Here is a 21,901-nt window from a genome sequence, read left to right as displayed (position 1 = left end):
AAGAAAGAAGGCATAACTTTGATTCTTGCTGTAGTATTGTTGCTGCCGCCGCCATGTCGTGGAGACGCTATGTGTTTCGTTGTGAAAGCGAAACTTCTTTGTTTGGCCTTCCAAAAGAGGACGATATCCACTTCGTCATTCCTGGAGCTGATCCCGTGCTGATCGCTGAGGAAATACATCAACTTTGTGCTGTGGATCGCCGGATCGGCTTTCACCGTGGACGAAGCGGAGTCCAGCCTGGGGTCGTCACATGTGGTTGCCGCAAGCCCACCTGCCGCTCCTTCGTCGAATCCGCCAGCCGCGGCAGTGTAGAGCAGCACTTGTTGTTTGTCATTTCTCCGATCACAAATGCAGACATGGTTTTATGTTACGCTCCGGCTGGACAGGGCATCACAGTATGGTAAGGGGCGTAACATTTCCGTCACACACTTGAGGTATTCGGCCAATCACAACGCACTGGATAGCTGGCCAATCAGAGCACACCTTGCTTTTTCAGAACGATGAGCTTTATAAAAATCGACATGTTTCAGAAAGGCGGGACATAGAGGAGAAACAATAATGTACAGTATGTGGAAAATAATGTGTTTTTTGAACCATAAACCACATAAACACATTTCATTACACAGAATACACAAAATAATGTTCTTTTTAGCAGCATCATATGACCTCTTTAAGTGAATAGTTTACAGCTGAAATCTTGAGAGAGAATGCGTGTCTGAACTGTGGGTGGTCAGAATAGCCTTTTTATGGGGCGTATTGTCTGACTGCTTTCATTGAGTGTGTGATGAGAAAACCAGACCGAGACGACATGAGTCAACAAGATCCTAGTACCACCATATGATTTCCATGATACAGAAAATGAAGATGGAATCGCAAAATGGAATTTACTAATATCATCCAATTTGGAGTGTTTTGGATGAATAAATCAAAAGTGCAATATGGACTAGTGTGTGAATCAAGCACAGTATACTGAAGCACGCGTGACTCTCATGGTTTCAGTGTCTGCCGGCTCACTATATGAGGACATGAACACATAAACTTCATCTCCAGAGCTGCTCTGAGAGTCACTTCACCAGCATTTCACCATTTCGTTTGAGAAAACTATCATCACAGAAACTCTCGAAAGGTGTTCACTTAAACCTGTCAAAATAAAAGTTTGATTTACTTGAAGAAATTATGACAGAAATATATCACTATTGTGCTCTAGTATGCATTTCTCAAAATTGTAGACAAAATAATAAAAATAGAATTTATCTAGACTTTTTTTTTGTAAGAAATGTCATAATTTTTGTCCGTGTTTAATTTAAACAGTAAACTTCTGTTGTGCAGCACTTTACCAAAAAGGAATAGCCTAGTTTAATTTTCATTTAATGTTGTTTTAAAAGATTAATTGTTACAGTTGTAAAATTTCTGTTGATTAGATATGATTTTTGATTATTAAAACGTAATTAAATCATTAACATGGAACACAGAACATTTTAAATGGAAAGCACATAATTTGAAAGAAAATAAATAAAAAGGCTCTACCTTGGTAATCAGGATGGAAACTTTTTATTTTTTTACACAAATCAAAACATAATGGTTTAGGGCAGTGTTTCCCAACTGGGGTGCCGTCTGTTGAGAGCAGGGGTGCTGTGTAAAAAAAAGATTTGTAAAATATTTTTAAATTGCTAAAATGTTCAAAAAAGCAGCGCATATATAATATCAATTTCTGATGCGTGTGTGCTCCGCTCAGTCGCTCGCGGCCCATGTGAGTGCTCCACTCGTATACCGTTCATGCTCATCGGAACAGCAAAGTCCACTCAGAAATCAAGCTGACAGGAAACATCGATGTAGTACAGTATTGTTTCTGTTTGCAATAGCCCTACTGTGCTGTAACAAGGTGTGGTAAATGGGCAACTCTGGTAACGCTGCCCTCTCATTCATTGATCTGCTAACCGTTATGCTCATGTGTCCTCTGATGATAATAGCTTTCTAGGATTAAACATTATTTGGATAATTGGTAAAAAAAAATCTCTTAATAGCCCTACTGTGTGTTAGACCTACCTGAAAAACTAAAAAGCTATTTATTTCATTTGTTGGCCTATCGTTATTTTTTATTTGTGCTATCATTAGTAATTTCTTTATTTGTTCTTATTTTATTATTAACTGCTTAGCCTCCTTGTCATTTTTTATTCAATTCAAAGTTTTAAATCAAGCTATCTCGTGCTACTGCAACAAAATTACCCAGCTGTAAAATCAAAAATACAAGCAAAACTTTGTTTAATTTTCATTATAACTAGCTATCTCACAATGTTTACATATGAATAAAAGCCTACGTTAAAATCTGTCATATAAATTGGTCTCTTCGTTAGAAATTAGCCTACTGATTGCCACCATTGATGGACACATTTTTTGTATAATATTAAAAATATCTGTATGACATTATATTCTGCAGTTCTTCCCTGCTGTACCGAATATCTATACTTTTCAAAGTATCATATCGAAGTTAGAAATTCAAATATTGTGACAAAATTAATTTTGTAGGGTGCCACAAATTTGTTAAAATTTCCAAAGGGTGCCGCGACTAAAGAAAGGTTGGGAAACACTGATTTAGGGTCATTATCCCTTTTGCATCTGAATCACTTTTTTATACATCTATATGAATTGTGCAGTTTGTAGTTAATTTTGGACCCTGTTGACACTTGCGAGTCATATCCTGTGAAGTACTAGTCGAAAATGTGTCTTATCAGAAATGGATATCGCTGTATCTCATTTACTCCTTGTCGCTGCTTTGCCTTTCTGTCTGTCTTTCTTTACAGCTTTAGGTTCAGGCTACCACATCTCTTCCGGCAGTTAAACCACGTACAAAAACATGTCATTGTTTCAGGACTGCAGTCACTCTCTCGCTCTCATCTTCCCTTTAGATCTCTGCAAGGTAATGGTTTTGGTGTCATCGAAAAAATCCCTTAAAGGGATAGATGACCCAAAAACGAAAGTTCTGTCACCATTTACTCGCTCTCATGACGTTTCAAACCTGTTACCTTTATCTGTTCTGTGGAATGAACAAGAAGGATATTGCAGAGTGTCCAAGTTGCTTGACACGCAATGAAACGTGAAACTTAATTAAGCCTTTACATTCATGGCCATATACTGAATGAAGGCATCCATCTATCCCATAATAACCCACATCAGTGACCCAGAATGTGACCTTGAGATGCAGTCATTTATATCATATGTGTGTTTTTATTTTTGCTTGTGTGAATCCTTGTGGACTATTTCTGTCAATGCTTCACCACAGGGAAATGTAGGTTTTAGTTCAGTTTTTGCTGGTGTGTTGTTTAGACCATCCAAATTTGCATCAGAGCATTTACTGTAATGGTTCACTGAGATGTTCCCCTTCAAATATGCTGAGCGTCTTGGCTTTGACAGGCGTTTAACCTGGAAGAAGGAACATATACGTCCTCTCAGTTTCCCCCCGTGAGATCAGACTTCCTCTGCGTGTACTCATGTGTTCACACCTCACACCAGCCCTCTAGAAGAACACCCAACGATAACATCAGTAGGAAGTGGTGCAGGATATTTGTAACAGACTTTCATTTGTAGTTTCAGGAAAGAGCATTGCTTATTCATTGTGTGGGTGGTTAAAATAGAGTAAGAGAGGACAAAATCTCCAAGACAAGCAACATAAATGCAGTAATAATTTGTCTTAAAGGGATCGTTCACCTGAAAAGGAAACATTTGTTTGACTTGGCAGATTAGGCTAGGAATTGGAAGTTGAATTTTTGCTTTATTTCCAATGAAAACGATCATTTAAAGTGCATTTAAATGCACTTTATGTTAAATGGCATTGGTTCTCATAAGATGTAAAATTGATTATAATGTGGTTGTATTTTTGAATTGTGTGAACGTAGGGCTGGACAATAATTCAATATCAATATGTATCGCGATTTTGGATCAAATAAATGCAGGCTTGGTGAGCAGAAGAGAATTCTTTAAAAAACATAAAAAATCTTACTGTTCAAAAACTTTTGACTGGTATGTTAGCCTATAGTTTGAAGTAAAAAATATTAATATTAATATTAATAAGGAGAGTCTGAGATTTATTTGACAGTGATTTCACATTTCTTGTTTGTATGAAGGCTAAATACCAATAAGAGGTGAACATTTATTTATTTGCGCCATTTTTTTCCTAAAATATTATATAGTTTTATAGGAGTAGGTTTCATAGAGTTGGCAAATTAATTTTTCATAAGTTTGTAGGTACAGACATCTGTTGTGGCCGTTCTTGGCCATTTTTATGAGGCTTTTTTAATAGTGTTCATATCGATATCGGAATTATATCGTCTCGACCGAAATTAAGAAATATATCGTGATATAAATTTTGGCCATATCGTCCAGCCCTATGTGAACGTGATTATCACTGAATGACTACATTTAGCAGAAATTGCAGAAAAGATGCATGAACAACTACATCTTGTACAAACTTGTCTTATGCATATTATATGTTCGGAAATAATACGAGGAAGATGCTTTAAAAAAAAAAAAAATTCTCAAAAGTCAAGGTAATTCAAATTCAGAATGACAAGGTATAACAATAACACCAGTAGACTATTGTTCTGTAAAAACATTGAACAGCAGCTTTCATCCTGTCACCATGATAAAAACATGAAATATCAGACATACAGTAGGCCTAGTGGTTCTTTACAGGTTTTTTATTCGATTGCGCTGCTTTTCCATTGTTTTTTTCTGTGTAAACATGGACGCCTTTGACTGTTGCGCTCACTTCTCATGCATGAAACAGCATTCTAAAAACGCTGCGCTCAAGTTAAAAGACGTTCAACTCGCATCTTCTTGCATTTTTTTTCCTATTCCTCTGCCCGCGTCGCATCTTTTTCAACACAAAAGCGTATTCCGCGTGAATGGCACTTCGTGATATGAGCGCGTCACACGTGAGCGATTAATCACGTGCACCGACATGCGGTTGTACAGTACTTTTCTCTTTACTGTTATCATTGGCATATTGTCAAAGTGTCTAATTCTAACGTTTGGTAATATTTTTATTCAAAATCGCGATATTCTTTGATTTCTAAAAAAATAAAATCGTGGCAAAACATACAATTCCAATGAATCGGAAAAATCGCCCAGCCCTAGCTGAAATGTCCCATGGTCATTCAGTTTAACAGATATGTAAAAATGAAACAACATGCGTATTCTGAGTCTGACCTGCACTTATTAAAATATATAGAAGAAAAACTGATCATTCTAAATTTTGTAATATTTTAGCTAAATGATTAAAAACTTCTTGCTGACAACTGGGTAAAACCTAGTGGTTTGAAGGACAGTGGCAAAGATTGGTAAAGCTTTAGAATGACAATTAACTAGTTTTTGGGGGCTGTAATAGTCTTTTAATGTCATGCATTGATTTTAGGTTTAAATATGCTTGACAAGATTTTTTGTTATATTGAGCTATTGTTACACTGAAAGACATTTTAGTTGGTGTCTTCTGTAAAATTAAAAAAACATTCTAATGTATTGGGGCAAAAATACATTTAAAGCTCTATTAAACTTTTATTGTTTTGATGCTTAAACTCCCTTTTTTAGTCTTTGAACCATTTGCCGATGTTATGAAAATGTGATTAACATGAACAATAACTATAGCATAAATGTTGATCTGTTCTGACTTTATAAGACTAGGCTATATAATGCTAAATAATATAATGCATAATATTTAATTAATTAACTGATCATTCATTATTAACAGAATTAACAGAATAACATGAAGGTATTGATAGTCAAATGAGTTGGGGTTTTTATGTGCTGCAATCACAGATCCGTGCATTTGATGATTTGCTGTTTCAGCAGAAAGAAAATGCTATTCAGGGAAGGCCTGGTTCATTCAGTGAGATGATTTTTCAATTAAGTCCATTTTACTGGCAGCCTGAGCACTGTGAAAGTCTAGCGCTAAAGCCCCATTTCTGGCCTTTCTGTAATTCTGTATGTTTAGAGAAGTGGTTTGGTCGTGCAGCATTGGGAAAACACTACAGGCTTGGTATTAGGACTAAAATAGACTGATATTTACAGAATCTTTTCTTTCTTAAACTCAAGTAGTGTCCATATCTTATTGGTCATTTACACCTGTAGTAATGTGACTATTTGAATGTAGTTTGATTGATCACGTGTAATTGGTTCACCTCAGATGGATGTTAATAACACTGGTTTTGTCCTCATTGGTTGGATTGACAGACCAATGGTTTTGTTGAAGCTCTTAGTGAGTTGCAGACCTCTTAATGTACTTCAGCTGTTACTTATCTTTGTCTCATTCTGTCTCTTTGTGTTTTATTTTGTGTATGTGGATGCCTCTCTCCCTGCCTGGTGCAATCTGATCACCTCTTCATCTATTCATCCATCGATCTGTGGAACAACATGATCTGAATGCTCTCCAAAGTAGCAGTAAGTATGCATAGTCATTTCAAACGCCTGGACAAACTACAAATGGATATGTTGTTCAGCTCCTCAAAAGATCTCTAAAATCTGGAGCCTGTGCTGCTAATTAGCTCAAAATCTAGTATTAGATATTAGAATTGGTGTTTTACGGCTGTTACAAACACTCATATTTAGAGTCAATGGTTTGTTTAAATCCATAATTCTAAGTATTAAACTTTAGTGTCCCACACTGTGCATCCCACTTTATTCATGCTAAAAACATGAATAATACCTCAGACCATGTGGTTTGTGTGGTAGCTAGCATGTTAAGTAGGCTAATTTGAAAAAAGCCCATGCATTATTATTATAGCCATGTTTCTATGCTGTTATTTGAGTGTCAAACCAAATGTTTCTGAAGATTCATGAAGGTGTTAACAGTAACCGTGTGCAGTCGTGACAGATGGCCGCCTACGTGTTTCTCATTTGTAGTGTTTTGTCAGTCATGCCTGCTAAAGCCATTGACTGTGTTTGGTTTTGGTCTACAGCAACAGAAGAACCTTGAGGGGTACGTGGGATTCGCAAATCTCCCCAACCAAGTGTACAGAAAGTCTGTGAAGAGGGGCTTCGAGTTCACTCTCATGGTCGTCGGTGAGTATCTTCTGTCCTGTTTATCCCACTGCTGGCCATTGAATTCCTCTTTTTACCTTAAATGAAAGCTCATGTGGCACTGATAACTAAAGCCTGCAATGGCCTTTTTGCAATATCTAATAGACCTTTTCTTTATTTTCAAACTTTTTATAGACCATTAAAAGAAATAGTTCACCCAAAAAAGAAACTAGTCATCATTTTACTCACCTAAAACCAGTATGACTTCTTCCGTGGATCACACAATAAAATGTAATAGCTGGACAGTCCTCATTCCCTTTCATTGCATAGAAAAGAGCAGCATGAACAATCTGCTAAATTTCTTCTTTCATGTTTCACAAAAGCAGGAAAGTATGGAAGCCTGTTTCTGGTAATTGTGACTTTTTATCTCACAATTCTGACTTTTTTTCTCTCGCAATTGTGAGTTTACTCCTCACAATTCTGCCTATTTTTCTCAGAATTGCATGATGTAAACTCACAATTGCAGTTACAAAGTTAAAATTGTGAAAAAAAATCTGAATTGCGTGAAAAAAAGCCAGAATTGCGCAATTGTGAGTTTATATTTTGCAATTCTGACTTTATAGCTCACAATTGTGAGTTTATATTGCACAATTCTTAGAGAAAAGTCAGAATTACGAGATGTAAACTTGCAATTGCGAGAAAAAAACTCAAAATTGTGATATGGAAAGTCGCAATGACTTTTTTCAGTTGTTTTATTCAGTGGCAGAAACAGGCTTCCATAGCACAGTCATATGGGCTGGAATGGCTTCAAGCCAAATAAATGATGCCTGAATTGTCATTTTTGAGTAAACTGTCCCTTTAAAAACAGATTGTATTTCTTTTTGAGGTTTGTGACATACAGAAAAAAGCTTGAGTGAAAAATTTATGAAAACGGGGTCAAAAATAGAGGGCTGTTGACCCAGCATCCAGCGCTATGTGGATTATATGCGCTCATATGTCTAGCGGTATACGGTTTCACGCGGGCCGCTTCATGCCAGGCGCTGGCAGCTGTGCGCTGAAATGCATCAGTGATGGATTTCACATGGCAGAACAGAATGAGAGAGCAGGGCTTGAAGAAATGAGCATTCAAAACAAATGTTCTTCCCATTCTCCCATGGACCTGGGGTTTTTCCCCTCCTTTGGAATGTGTGTGTGTGTGTGTGTGTGAGCGTGGCCTAGTGGGTTGGAAGTTTCCTGTAATCCCATTCATTTAGCTTGGCCTGAGGACTCGTATCTACCTCTTACTCCACTTTCAGCTCTTCAGACTTCAAGCACAACACAGCCTGAAGCTGGCCCTGATGCCCACCTGGGGTCACCTCACATCCTGCTCACAATCCAGAACCGAATCTGCGTTTCTGACTTGTCAGTATTTCAGAATTCCATCTCCATGGGATTTTGGGAGGAGTGTTGGAGCAGCTACGCCCTGGAGTTCCCCCTCTGCTGCACACTGGGCAGGAAGTGAGCTTTTAGATGGCAATTTGGTGTACAGCGTGTAATTAGAATGGCATAGTAATTGAAGAAGTGCAGTGCTGTTAAACACTTCAAGCTCTCTCTCTCTCTCTCTTTGGATGATAAAGACCCAGATGTTGTTGTTTAAGACCGTTCGTCTGCTCTCGGTGGGATGCACACTGGGGTTGTCCATGGTTTCAGACTTGTCTGTTGACTGACAGTAGGATAGAGTCATGAGGCTGGTTAAAGTCAATATTTACCAGTGATTAACCAGCTGCTTGTAAGGATTGGCCTTGATCTTGGCTGATGTAGAGGCATTTAAGTCGTCTTCTTTCTTCTCCCTTTTTTAGATTTGTTTATTATCAGTGTTAAGGATTAGTGGCTTTAAGCTTTACTTGCTGATTGCTTTTAAGTTTTTACAGTGGTTGTACAGCAACAGTGTACGTATAATCCTTAAATAATTTGGATATCATTACACATTTAGCCTAGGTGTGCTAGCTGTTTCTGGATTTGTATTTTTTTTAACTTAAAGCTTAAATTTTAAGAAAGTATACAAAAATTAAGATAAGTTTTAAAACACCTAGTGACCTTTATTGCACTCCACCAGTAAACAGACTGCAATATTGGACGTTTATTTGCGTACTGAATTACAATTGGCCTTTCTTACATCTATTTGCATAACGAACTATTGGTCTTCTGAATTGCATACTGAATAATGATTGGTCTTTTGTCCTACATCTGTTTGCTTACTGAATTATATTTGGGTTGGATGTAATCAGCAGCACCAATAATTTTATTTTGGTTTTATTTACCAGTTGAATGTTGATATGATAAAAAGGCTGGGTACTAGGGATGCACGATATTAATATTTTTGCCGATATCCGATATGCTGATATTTTTCAAATAATTTTGACCGATAACCGATGCCGATACCGATTTCCCTTTGTTTTGAAACACCACCAAGTCTCTCCTGTGCGGAAATTATAAACAAATTGTTTTTAATTTAGGATATTTTTGAGCAAAAACGTATTTTTTTAGAACTAATAAACATTATAAAAGTTATTTTTTTTTAATGAGAGTACATTGTATACAAGTTTTCATAATCCATTTGAAAAAAAAATTATTAAAGAATAAATCTGTATATATTAAATTATTTAATTTACAAGTGTTTGTGATTTTTATTCATATAAACTATAGCTTCTGGCCTTTAAATCAAAACAGACTTGTGATTTTATGACATTGATACTGCTTTATTTATTCAGAAACACAAGCATCTTAATATCTTAATGATATTTTGGTAAAACTTTTTACAGTGTCTTTATTACACGTTACTTGCAGTTACTGTAGTAATAAAAGAAATTATGCATAATTACATACAAATAACCTTAAACCAAACCCTATTGCTAATTAATGTTACTCAGTACTTAAATGTATAATTACACTGTTACAAGGTTATATTAAAATAAAGTGTGAAAGTCTAGGAAATTAAAACTTTCACGCTCAAAATATGCCATAAAGGCATCATAAAAAAAAACCATGTGACTCCAGTGGTTTAATCCAGATTTTATGGAGCCATGTAATGTGTGCGGAAAAAATCTTTACTTCTGCAGACTGTAGCTCTCTGAATTTTTATTTTTGGGTGAACCTTTAAATTGTTCATTCTGACAGCACATAGCAGGTCTTCTTTCCTGCGTTCTGCCTTTATCCATGCCAGTGAAAGTTCTTTGGAAGTTCGTAGTAAACTCTGTCCCTCCCAGCGCAGTCCCGAGCTTTTCCTGCTTCCCAGCTCCCCCGCCCCTGTCATGCGATGGGGAGTTCCTCTGGAGTAAACCCTCCTGGTTTACACAGCTGTGGGATATTTCCTTTAAAGGAAGCGAGCCGGACCCTCGCCGGTCCGCCTGGTGGGCTTTGGGCTGAGCTGCTTCAGTGGACTCTCAGGACTCTCACCTCCCTCTGCTCCGGCTTTCCATAACACTCAGTGCCTCTTGTTTAGATTTCCCCGACTGCAGAACTTACTGTAGTGTTTGAGGAGTGTGTTCAGTAATGGTTAATGTTGTGAAATACAGACGGTTATATGGATGTGTGTTGTGTGTTGTTTTTCATCTGCTCAGGGCAGGCCTGTAAGGGTTTGACACAGCACAAACAGTGAGTTTCGTAACGCACAGAGACAGGGCGGGTTACAGATACCGCAGTTTTGCATTTTTGGGCGGCTGACAGGAAAGCCCTGATCTGTCATCATTCTTGATGGAGAGTTCAATGAAGGACTCTGTAATTAGCTCTAGTAAGCCTTCTGCTCATAGTCACCTTTCTGTTCATCTATCAATGTCTCTCTCTCTTGTGTGGAGTGATTTAGAGCATAACTACTTAAAGGAAAAGTTCACCCAAAAATCTGTTGTCAATTACTCAATTCAACATATGACAACCATTCCAACATATAACAACTACCATCTATTTGCATACTGAATTATGATTGGCCTTCTGTCATACATCTAGTTGCATACTGAATTACAATTTGTCTTTCTTACATCTATTTGCATACCGAACTATAATTGGTCTTCTGAATTGCATACTAAATTTTAATTGGTTTGTCTCATAAATATATTTGCATACTAAATTACGATTGGTCTTCTGTCCTACATAACTATAAATTCAAAATGTAAAAATACACAGTTGAGAAGATTCTTGCCATTTGTTAATTTTGAATCTTGGGTGGAACTCAGAAGCAGCAGCAGAATATTCACATTGGTCCTTTCTATACAATGAAAGTGAACAGTAATGGATGCTGTGGAGCTGCAAAAAGGATATAAGAACCATGAAAGTAGTTCATACAACTCATGGGTGCAGTTCTTGACACTGTTCTTGAAAACTCAAAACAAGACAGACATGACGTTATCATTGCAGCAGCATTTTTATTTTTTGGAGATTGGCAGCATTTATTCCCATCCACCATCACTGTATGGACATAACAATCTACTTTGTGTTCCACTGTAGAAAAAAAATCATAGATTTTTGGAGTGACATTTATCCCTTTAAAGCATTCGAACTAAATGAGTTTCCTCAAACAGCTGCAAGTTACGCTACCATTAAAAACTCCTGCAAGCTACGATTCCACAAGATCTTAAGCTTTTTCTGTGAGTTTCTTCCAGCAGGGAAATTCTTCACTCTGGCAGGCCTGTATTGAGTATCATACAGTATGTCTCCCAGCAGTAACTCCACCGTGGCTGTTTTTCTGGTCTCTCCGCTGCGCTGGTTTCACTCCAGAGAATGGCAGAAGTGCATCCCAGTGCCTGCTTCGCTCCTCCACTCGCCGCCTGCTTTTGTTGTTTCCCTAATTCATAATGACATTTTAAAGAAGACTGTATTTCACTCGCTGTTTTCACAAGACCACGGGCCTGTTTCAAAAACCACATTCAGCAAGCAAAATAAAACCTGTAGGGCTTTTCTTCATTCTGCTCAACGATGGCAATTGCTTTTGCATCTCTCCAGGCAATGAGTGGAAGACGTTTCTGTTGCGATGGTGAGGTCACTGTTGTCCTGCCCTTCTGGAAAACATTTAGGATTTGAAAGAAGCTTTTCTTTGTTGGAAGGTTCTCTCCGTGTTTTAGGTGCTGTGGAAGTGGAGCAGGGTTGGGCACTTGTTAAAGGTCAGGAGAGAAGCCCAGCGTTGCTCTGTGCCAACATGCATCCAGTTTCCTTCACACTGTCCTCTTTGTTTCCAAGCCTTACAGGAACCACGTTGCCATGCATCCAGCTGATGAATCGCTCTCTGATGCTTGGAGGAATTGTTCTGTGATAAAGTCACTTGTTGTTGGAGGCTTATGCATTGTGGTGAAGCACTAGAAGCGTGTGGAAATCAAATGTCAGTGATATATTTGTTTAACAGAGTGGGATGAGTTACCTTTTTTAGCACATGAAGAAAATTTTGGGTTTTCAGTAAAGGTAGTCGACACAAAGATGCTAAGGTGCTCTGAGTGGTTTTGGGGTTGCTAAGGCATTTATATGGTTAATATAAATATGGTTTCTTATTGGATAAAAATTATCCACCTCAGGTGAGCTTTAAACTTTTTTTTTTTTTTTTTAAAGTTTTTAATTTTTTGCACATCTTGGCATTTCCATCCAGCATGTTGTTTTTTTTTTTTTTTTTATGTGATAACTCAAAATTCACATACAAATGTGGATGAAAACATAGCTAGTGACAGTAAAGAAATTTATTAGTATTATAAAAGATTTCAGTTTCAAATAAATGCTGTTCCTTTCGAACTTTGTATTTATCAAAGATTCATCATAGTTTCCACAAAAATATAAAGCAGCGCAACTGAATTCAACATTGACAATAATCAGAAATGTTTCTTGAGCAGCAAATCGGCATATTAGACTGATTTCTGAAGGATCATGTGACACTGAAGACTAGAGAAATTATGCTTAAAATTCAGCTTTGATCACAGGAATAAATGACATTTTATTATACATGACAATAGAAAATCGTTATTGTAAATTATAGTAATATTTTGAAATGTTATTATTTTTACTGTATTTTTAATCAAGTTTAAGTAACTGCATACTTTTTCTAAAGAAGCCAGATGAGTTTAGGTACTGTTCATGGCCATAGCGCAAACTGTGCTGGACGAGTTGCATGCTAAAGTTGAACACTTAAGAGTCAAGGTTTAAAGGTTAAGTATGAGCAGTGGTGAAATTGATGCTTGTCTTTGCAAACACCACTAATAAAGTTTATAATGTCTTGTGAACATCATCTTTGTCTTGGTTCTCGGCACACCCTCTGGTTCTTCTCCTGGTTTGTACTTGATCATATACTCTGAGTTTCAGACTGTTTAGATTTCCCTCCATCTATCCAGCTAAATAGTTGTATTCTCTTGTGGTTTATGGAATTCCACAAATTTCTGATGCCGTCTGCATTTTCCCAGACTCGCAGGCAGGGAACGACCCCATATAAGTTCATGTCAGAGTTGATCACATTATGCCACTCCTCCAGACTGGTTTCCTGTTTTTAGAGTTAAGTTGGAAATCTGCAGCATCTCAGGCTTTCCAAGTGCTGAATTTGGTAGATTTGTAATGCTGGGCCTTATAGGGGCCTATGATTTCAGCAAAACGTGGACATATTAATTGAATCCAGTAAAATTGGTGTATAATTAACGCATGTTAACAACGTATGCTGTTCTGTGTCAGCAGCACCGTACGCAGATACGCTGTTTACGATGTTTACGCTTTGATCTGAACATAAACAACGTATCCGCGTACATACATTGCATATGTTGTTTACGTATGTGATACTCTCCAAAATGGCACTACAGGGTGATGCGGAGGAGACGAATCGTTGAATAAAGTCGTTATTTTTGTTTTCTTTGCGCATAAAAAGTATTCTCGTAGCTTTATAACATTATGGATGAACCACTGATGTTACATGGATTATTTTACTGATCTCCTTGCTACGTTTCTGAGCTTCGATCATGTTAGTACCCTTGCTGTCTATGGGAGGGTCAGAGAGCTCTCGAAATGCATCAAAAATATCTTAATTTGTGTTCTGAAGATGAACAAAGGTCTTAAGGGTTTGGAACGACACGAGGGTGAGTAATTAATGACAGAATTTTCATTTTTGGGTGAACTATCCCTTTAATTTGACTTAATTTGGTTTAATGTAAAGTTATTTTTTTACATTTTAAAAGATTATTCCGTTGTTAAAGTTTTATGAATTAATTTGATTACCACAATTTTTTGAAAAATTTGTATAAAATCCAGATGAATTTAAGCAGATTTTGGAGATGGAAAAAAGGCCCCATTACTGTTAAAATTTGATGAAATTATTAAAGAGACAGTTCACCCAAAAATGAAAATTACCCCATGATTTACTCACCCTCAAGCCATCCTAGGTGTATATGAAGTTCTTATTTCAGATGAATACAATCAGAGTTATATTAAAAATTGTGCTGGCTCTTCCAAGCTTTATAATGGCAGTGAATGTTCATCCATCCATCATAAAAAGTGCTCCACACGGCTCTAAATAAATAAAGGCCTTCTGAAGTAAATCGATGCATTTGTGTAAGAAAAATATCCACATTTAAAACTTTATAAACCATAATCTCTAGTTTCCGCTAACTGTGGTACGCGCATTCACAAGAGAGTGGTGTTCCATGACGTAAGACGTAGTCTAAGCTCCTGTGAGAATATGCTAGTCTCATGAGAACCAAGTTTTGTTTACAACAAAGGAAAACCATGGAAATCATCCCACATGTTTCTTTACAAATCTTAGTTTTGTACTTCTAATTTGTGACCGGTGTTTTGTTTTGCTCTCTTCTCTGCGCTTCTGCATTCGTCACTTCTCACCGGAGCTTACGCTACACCTACGTCTTACGTCATCCGCTGAACGCCACTCTCTCGTGAACACACGCACAACAGTTAGCGGAAGCTAGAGATTACGGTTTATAGATACTTGCACAAATGCATCTATTCACTTCAGAAGCGGAGCCGTGTGGAGCACTTTTTATGATGGATTGATGCACTTTTTTTTGGGCTTCAAAATCTCAACACCCATTCACTGCCATTATAAAGCTTGGAAGAGCCAGGACATTTTTTTTATATAATTTCGATTGCATCCGTAAGAAAGCCATATACACCTAGGATGGCTTAAGGATGAGTAAATCATGAGATAATTTTCATTTTTGGGTGAACTGTCCCTTTAAAATTTACACTATTAAAACAGAATTTCGAAAATATTAAAATGGGAAACACAACATTTCTGAAAAAAAATTTAAACAGAATCTGGGAAAAATAAAATGCATTTCATAGGACCATAGCCTTAGCAGGTGCCACAAGCTGCCGAAAATGTTAAATGAACAGGCATGCAAATGGAGACAGTGTGAATGATGGCTGTTCAGATTCTGTGGAAATCTGCAGACTCAAATTTCACTCACTCATTGTTCACCGTCCAACAGAAGTGATGAGTGAGTCACGTCCTGAAATCTCTGGCGTAACCTCTTGTTGTCTGTCCTGCAGGAGAATCAGGTTTGGGGAAGTCTACACTCATCAACTCCCTGTTCCTGACAGACTTGTATTCTCCAGAGTATCCCGGACCCTCTCACAGAATCAAGAAAACCGTTCAGGTAAGATCAGGCTGGATCACTACTCTGACATCACTCTGATTCCCTCCACAAAAACACAGTAGGATTTTTCATTGGTTTTAGGATTATTGTAGAAAATAAGCTCTGTGACTAACAAAAGTTTGATTCTTACACATTTTGTTCATCATGATAATTTTCACAAATGAACACAACTTTATGGATTTTGATGCCTAAATACGATCACCAGAAGTAAAATGCTAAAAGTAGGCTATAAACGAAGTACACCATGGTCACATGACTTCAGCATCACTACAATTAAGCTTCAGACAAGTCTTTCGGTCTTTAAAAAGATTTTCCCTGATAATGAGGCTGTGAAAGCAACCAGTGAGTAGATGAGTTTAGGCATTTAACCAAAAACACATTTAAAAAACCCATTAACCTCAGGAGGATGGAACTGAAAGTGCTAAAATGCAACTCGTTTATGGGTTTTGACCTACAAAAGTACGTGTTTCTCGCAGCTGGATCGCATATGCTTCAGTCTGTCTTCTGTAGGGTCGAATCTCTTGCCAAATCAGCAGTATTCTGGCATCGGCCCAATATCAGACTTTTAACTTAGTGGCATCCCATTTCTCTGTGACGTGGCCTGCAGCTGTCTGTCAAATGAGCATTAGAACTGGATTGACAGGCGCTGTCGATCACTGTCAAACACAGGTGTGGCCCATCATCTGGCCACTGGCTTTTGTGGTATGCGGTTCGTCAGCTATTGTAAAGAATGCAGTGATCACAGCGCCACGCTGAAACACATATTTGAGGTGTTTTTGCAGTCAGCAAGACATGATCCAGGTCTTAGGGGTTGTGTGGACCACTTTCATGAGGTACTTTCTTATCTTAGACTCTGTAGATTGGTACAGCTGTGTGAAACGCCATACAAAAGCTATCTTGATTGAGATGAGTGTGATACATTACGTAACTGTGCAGTCATAAGACTGTCATGGACAGAGATGTGTTTGTTTGTGAGATGTTTGTTTTATTTTTCCAACCTTATGTTTATTGTAACCAAATTCTGTTTTAGCATGTCTAATTATTTGAAAGCATAAAACAAGTTTCATTTATTCTTACAATAGCCTTATGATTTTTTGCTCAGAAATTCTGTGCTGTGTATTTACATTTTGTTTTAAGGCATAAAACATTCATTTAATCTATCTTTTAAGTAATGAAAACTAAACAAATTGTATTTTTTGGAAAATAAAGGTCATTTAATATTACAATTAAAACATTGAAGAAATATTGAATGCTTATTCCTTAAAAATAAGGTTTTAATAATTTTAGTAGTATAGTAGTAGCCTGTTACGTACAATCTACTCAACAATAGTAATATATTTCTGCCAATGCCCTGAAGTTAAACCGAACTTTTATTTTGACGGGTTGCCGTGAATACCTTTACATTTCTGTGTGTGTATGATATGATGATAGTTTTACTCAAATGCTCATGAAGTGGCTCTCTCAGAGCAGTTCTGGAGATGTTGTTCATGTATTTATGTCCTCATGTAGTGAGACGGCAGACGTTAATATCACCGGAAGCTCACGAGCGTTTTAGTACGAGTACTACACAAAACCGCGTGTCTGCGCCATTCATTAACACAGAGACACGCAGAATTCATATTTAAATATGAATCGTTTTGCGGCTTAATATTTACAAATACTAGTGGGCTCACTTTTGTGTGTGTGTGTGTGTGTGTGTGTGTGTGTGTGCGTGCACGCGCTGTTGGTGATGCAGAGAGCGCGACCATAACGTAGAGACCGAAATGACATGCCATCGTGTAAATAAGATAAATAACATAAGGCTATTTAGTTTGCTTAATAAAAGAACAAGGTATATACCTGTTCTATAGGAAAGGTAACTTTAAATGACTTCTGTTGTGATCTGGCGCTATAGAGAAAATATAATTAAATAAAATTAACTTGACCTTCAAGGGGGGCGGGGGGTGCCGTTTGGGGGGCGGGCCGCCCCCCTAATATAATGGCAGGGGAAACACTGCAGTGTAAGAATCTGAAGCCTCTGCTGTCAGATCAGTCTGATCGTATCTCTGCTCTCTGTTCTGTCCTGCACAGTAACACTGAACTTGTGTGTGGTTGTTGCCTCAGAGAATTCTGGGAAGTGAGTCAGAGAATCCAATGTAATGTTACAATGTGATGTGTGCATGAGGAAGAGGAAGAGAAGCTTCATCGCTGACGTTTCTCACAGTGTTGCGTCAGTCTCATTGAGAGTAGTTATGTTGTTTATGTAACGTGTTGGCAGTGCTCTAACTGGATATGTGTGCCATTGAAACATGAATCCGTTGTGACCGGTTAAAAGAGGAGTGTGAGTTTGTCTGTTCAATTCCTCAATACAGCAGTTTGTCTGTTTGTATTAAACTCAAGTAGTCTGTCAATACTGCTAATTGTCAGTGAGTGAACATGTCGTTGGCAGCGCTTGGAATTAAATACTAGTATTAAATGAAGCAGTGCAGACTTGTGCGGTCAGATATATGAGTGTGTTGAGAGCTGAGACTTCGGCAGAGAAGCGATCTGTCCAGACCTTCATACCTGTGGACATCTGAACCCAGAGTCCTCGCTGATATCAGACTCTGAGGAGAGATGCTTGAAGGAGCAGTGAAGCTTGATCATCTCTCTTTGAGTCTGACTCGCTCTGGTTCGGTTTGTTTACTGAGATCTACTTTATAGTCTTGACATTGTCCTGTGGTCAGTTGTCTTAGATCTCAGATGTTTGTCTTTATGCCAAGCACATGACCATTCCATTTAATATAAGTATTAAAAAAAAAACATTTAATTTCTTAATACATGTCTTTGGTCTTATTGTGACTCAGTGCATGTTATGCTAAAGAAAATGTTTAAAATGTAGTAATTTTTCTAGAAACTTTGCTGTTGATATAACAAAGACTCGCATTCGGTTTTTCCCTCACTCTCTTGTAATGTGTGCATATATTTTGAAGCATTATGGCAGTGCTATTCAAGTTTTATTTTATTATATACATTATTATATTATTATTATTGTTTTTTTGTTGTTGTTGTTGGTGGTGGTGTTTTTCCCCTTCCCAGAGTTTTCAGTTTTATTTCCTTTTTTTTTTTTTTTTATGTTAATTTATTTCAATAAAATTTATTTGTTTTTTTATTTATTTTGGCTGCTAAAGTTAAGTGATCTAAAGTTGGCATGAAATGAAAATGCATGTTATTAAACTTATTGCAGCAATTCATCCTTTTTTTTTTTTTTTTATCAAAATGTAATGCCTGTCACCTCAATCTCACATTCATTGGCCTCAAATCCAATCAACAACTGATGCATAGAACCAAGTCCCTGTCTTTGGTTTTTATTATTTTAAATTTACTTTTTTGTTGTTTATTTATCATTTTTCTACTCAGTTACACTCAAATGCATGTCTAAAGCACTTTTAAACCACAAGTTTTACTTGGTTATTGTTGAGTCATCAGATGCATTGCAAATGTGGATTAGTGCTGACTTTAAAACACATCCCAAATTAATAACTTAATTAGGGCTGGTGTTGATGACGCTCTGAAGTTGCTTGGTTCCAGCTGCCATTTCTGACAACAGTACGTCTGCTAGTGGCTTGAGATGTCTAACCAGACCATCTCACCTCCTCAGCTGCCTGCATCAGGTCAGGTGAGAAGAGGACGGCCCACGCCAGCTGCTTAGTGGCTGGGCAACTACTGTCACTTTTTCCATCAACACAGGAAGAACAAAGACCAATCAAAAGCAGCGGTTTGGTTTTTCTACTCCACCTGCTCAGTGTAGTCCACTCACAGGCAGAATTTCAGACGGTTGTAAAGCCAGTCAAGATGTTGTCATGGTTTGTACACATTTACTGAGTGATTGCACTGGTGTGGCGTAATTATCAGGATGATGTCATTGATGTGGAATTGTTTGGGAAGACAGAAGATACGGGATGGGTGATCACACCCCCGCATTACCTCAGATCATTCTTTCTGCATTTGTTGTTCCAGCAGCATTGAAGCGACTGCCTGAAACAACAGCCTGAAATGATGATAAAACAACAGGTTATCATCGGACAAAATCACAGCACGTGTATCCAACATACACATTGAGATGTGTCATAAATATCCTAAAGAATAATACGCCAAACTAGTTCAAACTGACCTATTTGTATTGCTTATTACTACAATAAACAGGTGTAGCTTAAAAAAATATATATAGATACAGTATATATGTATGATATATATATAAAATAAATAAATAAATATATATATGAATGAAGAGTTTATTTGCAAAATCAGATAACTCAAAAATCATGTTTTTTCATTGTGCATTCCAATTAATCTCAATCAAACTCCAGTTGGGTTATTTTGATTAGGTAAAAAATACTAGCTAACTAACTGTATGTATGTATATATATATATATATATATATATATATATTCTGGATCCTTATCTATTTAGTAATTTTAAAAAGAAGAAAATGGATGATTTTGGACTTTTTAATTTCAGATGTCAACAGTAACCACAAATTAGAACTAAACAGATTTATCTGCTTACATGTAACTTTGCATTTAGTTGTTTCCCTGTATGTAAAATTGCATATACACATGAAAAGGTGTGTTTGCACAGACGTTTAATCTCAAGAAACAGTCACATACATGCTAATTGTTTGAGTCATGTGCACAGTCACAGTCTTGATAATTGACTGAAATAATTATTATTTTTGGTATTTCTGTTCGGAAATATCGGGTAACTTTTTGATTTCAAGGCCTAAAAGTCATGAAAATGAGTTAACCATAATGTATATATTTCTTCGGTGCACTTTTTCTAGGTTTTCTTTAATGGTTCATAAGCTAGTGCAATCTATATAAATCTGTGTCATCAAGAATTTTTATCTAATCATTTAAACGCCTGGACATTTTAGTTTTGGTTTTAGTATTTTAGGGCTAAAAGTCAAGCAAAAGTTAATAAAGCCTAAATTTGGCATGACATTAAATTTCACCCATGACTATTTTCTAAATTCATGTTGTGGTCTTATTGTGAACAATTCATCCATAACTTCATTGTTTTTTTTAAATCACAATAAACAGGTGTAGTTTAACAACACAGTGCTTGTGTTTACTAGTAATGTTTACAAAGGCAAATTTGAACAGACATTTCGGAACAATCACACATGGTGATTTAAAACCAATTTCACCAATTCTGGTTCCTTTTAGTAGTTTTAAAGCTGCAGTCCGTAAGTTTTGCCTCTTTGTCGCCATCTCTGTTTGAAAACCTGCAATTGCAGCTGTTTGCGGAATTATCTTACTTGCGTGGGTTGTGAGTCGGCACGGCTCCAGCGCTGATGAATCTAATGTTCTGAAGAGTATGTGTGTGTGGCAGTCAGTCACCACACCGGTGTGAATATTTACTGTACTTCGCAATCACAGATTCTAGCCTATGTCTTGGAATATGACCCAAACAAGAATTTTCACTGGATATTGTCATCTGAACAAGTAAGTAACAAGTCTGGCACTTTTGTTCTGACCAACTGAGGAAAAAAACATTACAATAAATCGCGCTACCATCGGTGATTAAATCTAAAGATCGGTTCGCTCATATCACATCAAACCGTGCAAATGATTATTATTGTTATACTTTATTCTCAAATTGTTAATGTTAACAACATCAGCATTGCGTGACTATGAGTATAGTGTGTATTAGCGTGTAGATTTCAATTTCTGTACAGTTCTGTATCTCTAATTGTCATACCATTCAAATTTCATATTAAGAAACTTTTAACCCAAAAAAGCTAATTATGCTCCCTTCTAACTGGTTGTCTTTAAAATACAAATTTTGTGTAATCCCAGGCTATCTGTAATCAGAAGCTGAAATAAAATAAAATGGAATAAAACATTTAAAACTGGAATATAATTTAAAGGGGTCATATGATGTTGATAAAAAGAACATTATTTTGTGTTATAAATGTGTTTATGCGGTTTAAGGTTCAAAAAACACATTATTTTCCACATACTGTACATTATTGTTTCTCCTCTATGCCCCGCCTTTCTGAAACGTTGATTTTTACAAAGCTCATCGGTCTGAAAAGCAAGGTGTGCTGTGATTGGCCAGCTATCCAGTGCGTTGTGATTGGCTGAATACCTCAAGCGTGTGACGGAAATGTTACGCCCCTACCATACTGTGATGCCCTGTCCGGCCGGAGCGATGATTCAAAAACATTAAAACCTATTATAAACGAGGCATTTGTTGCACCCAGTGGGGACATAATTACGGATTATAATGACTTATACTGTCTTTTTACGCGTTGCGTTGCATCG

The 21,901-nt window shown here is 37.0% G+C and overlaps 1 protein-coding gene across 1 annotated transcript in view; it reads left to right on the top strand.

Annotated features, from left to right (window-relative positions):
• Nucleotides 1-15,653, top strand: part of LOC107672819 (septin-7-like) — a 17,793-nt gene extending 2,140 nt beyond the window's left edge. Inside the window, exons 2-4 of the mRNA XM_016466185.1 lie at nt 6,428-6,432; nt 6,951-7,053; nt 15,508-15,653. Of these exons, the coding sequence (XP_016321671.1) occupies nt 6,428-6,432; nt 6,951-7,053; nt 15,508-15,653 (254 nt within the window). The remainder of the gene's footprint in view (nt 1-6,427; nt 6,433-6,950; nt 7,054-15,507) is intronic.
• Nucleotides 15,654-21,901: the final 6,248 nt, after the last annotated feature.

The sequence above is a fragment of the Sinocyclocheilus anshuiensis genome, unplaced genomic scaffold, assembly GCF_001515605.1.
Source record: "Sinocyclocheilus anshuiensis isolate Anshui unplaced genomic scaffold, SAMN03320099.WGS_v1.1 scaffold132, whole genome shotgun sequence".
NCBI classification, from domain to species: domain Eukaryota; kingdom Metazoa; phylum Chordata; class Actinopteri; order Cypriniformes; family Cyprinidae; genus Sinocyclocheilus; species Sinocyclocheilus anshuiensis.
The sequence above is the reverse complement of the archived record's forward strand: the minus strand, read 5'-3'. Positions and strand labels throughout refer to the sequence as shown.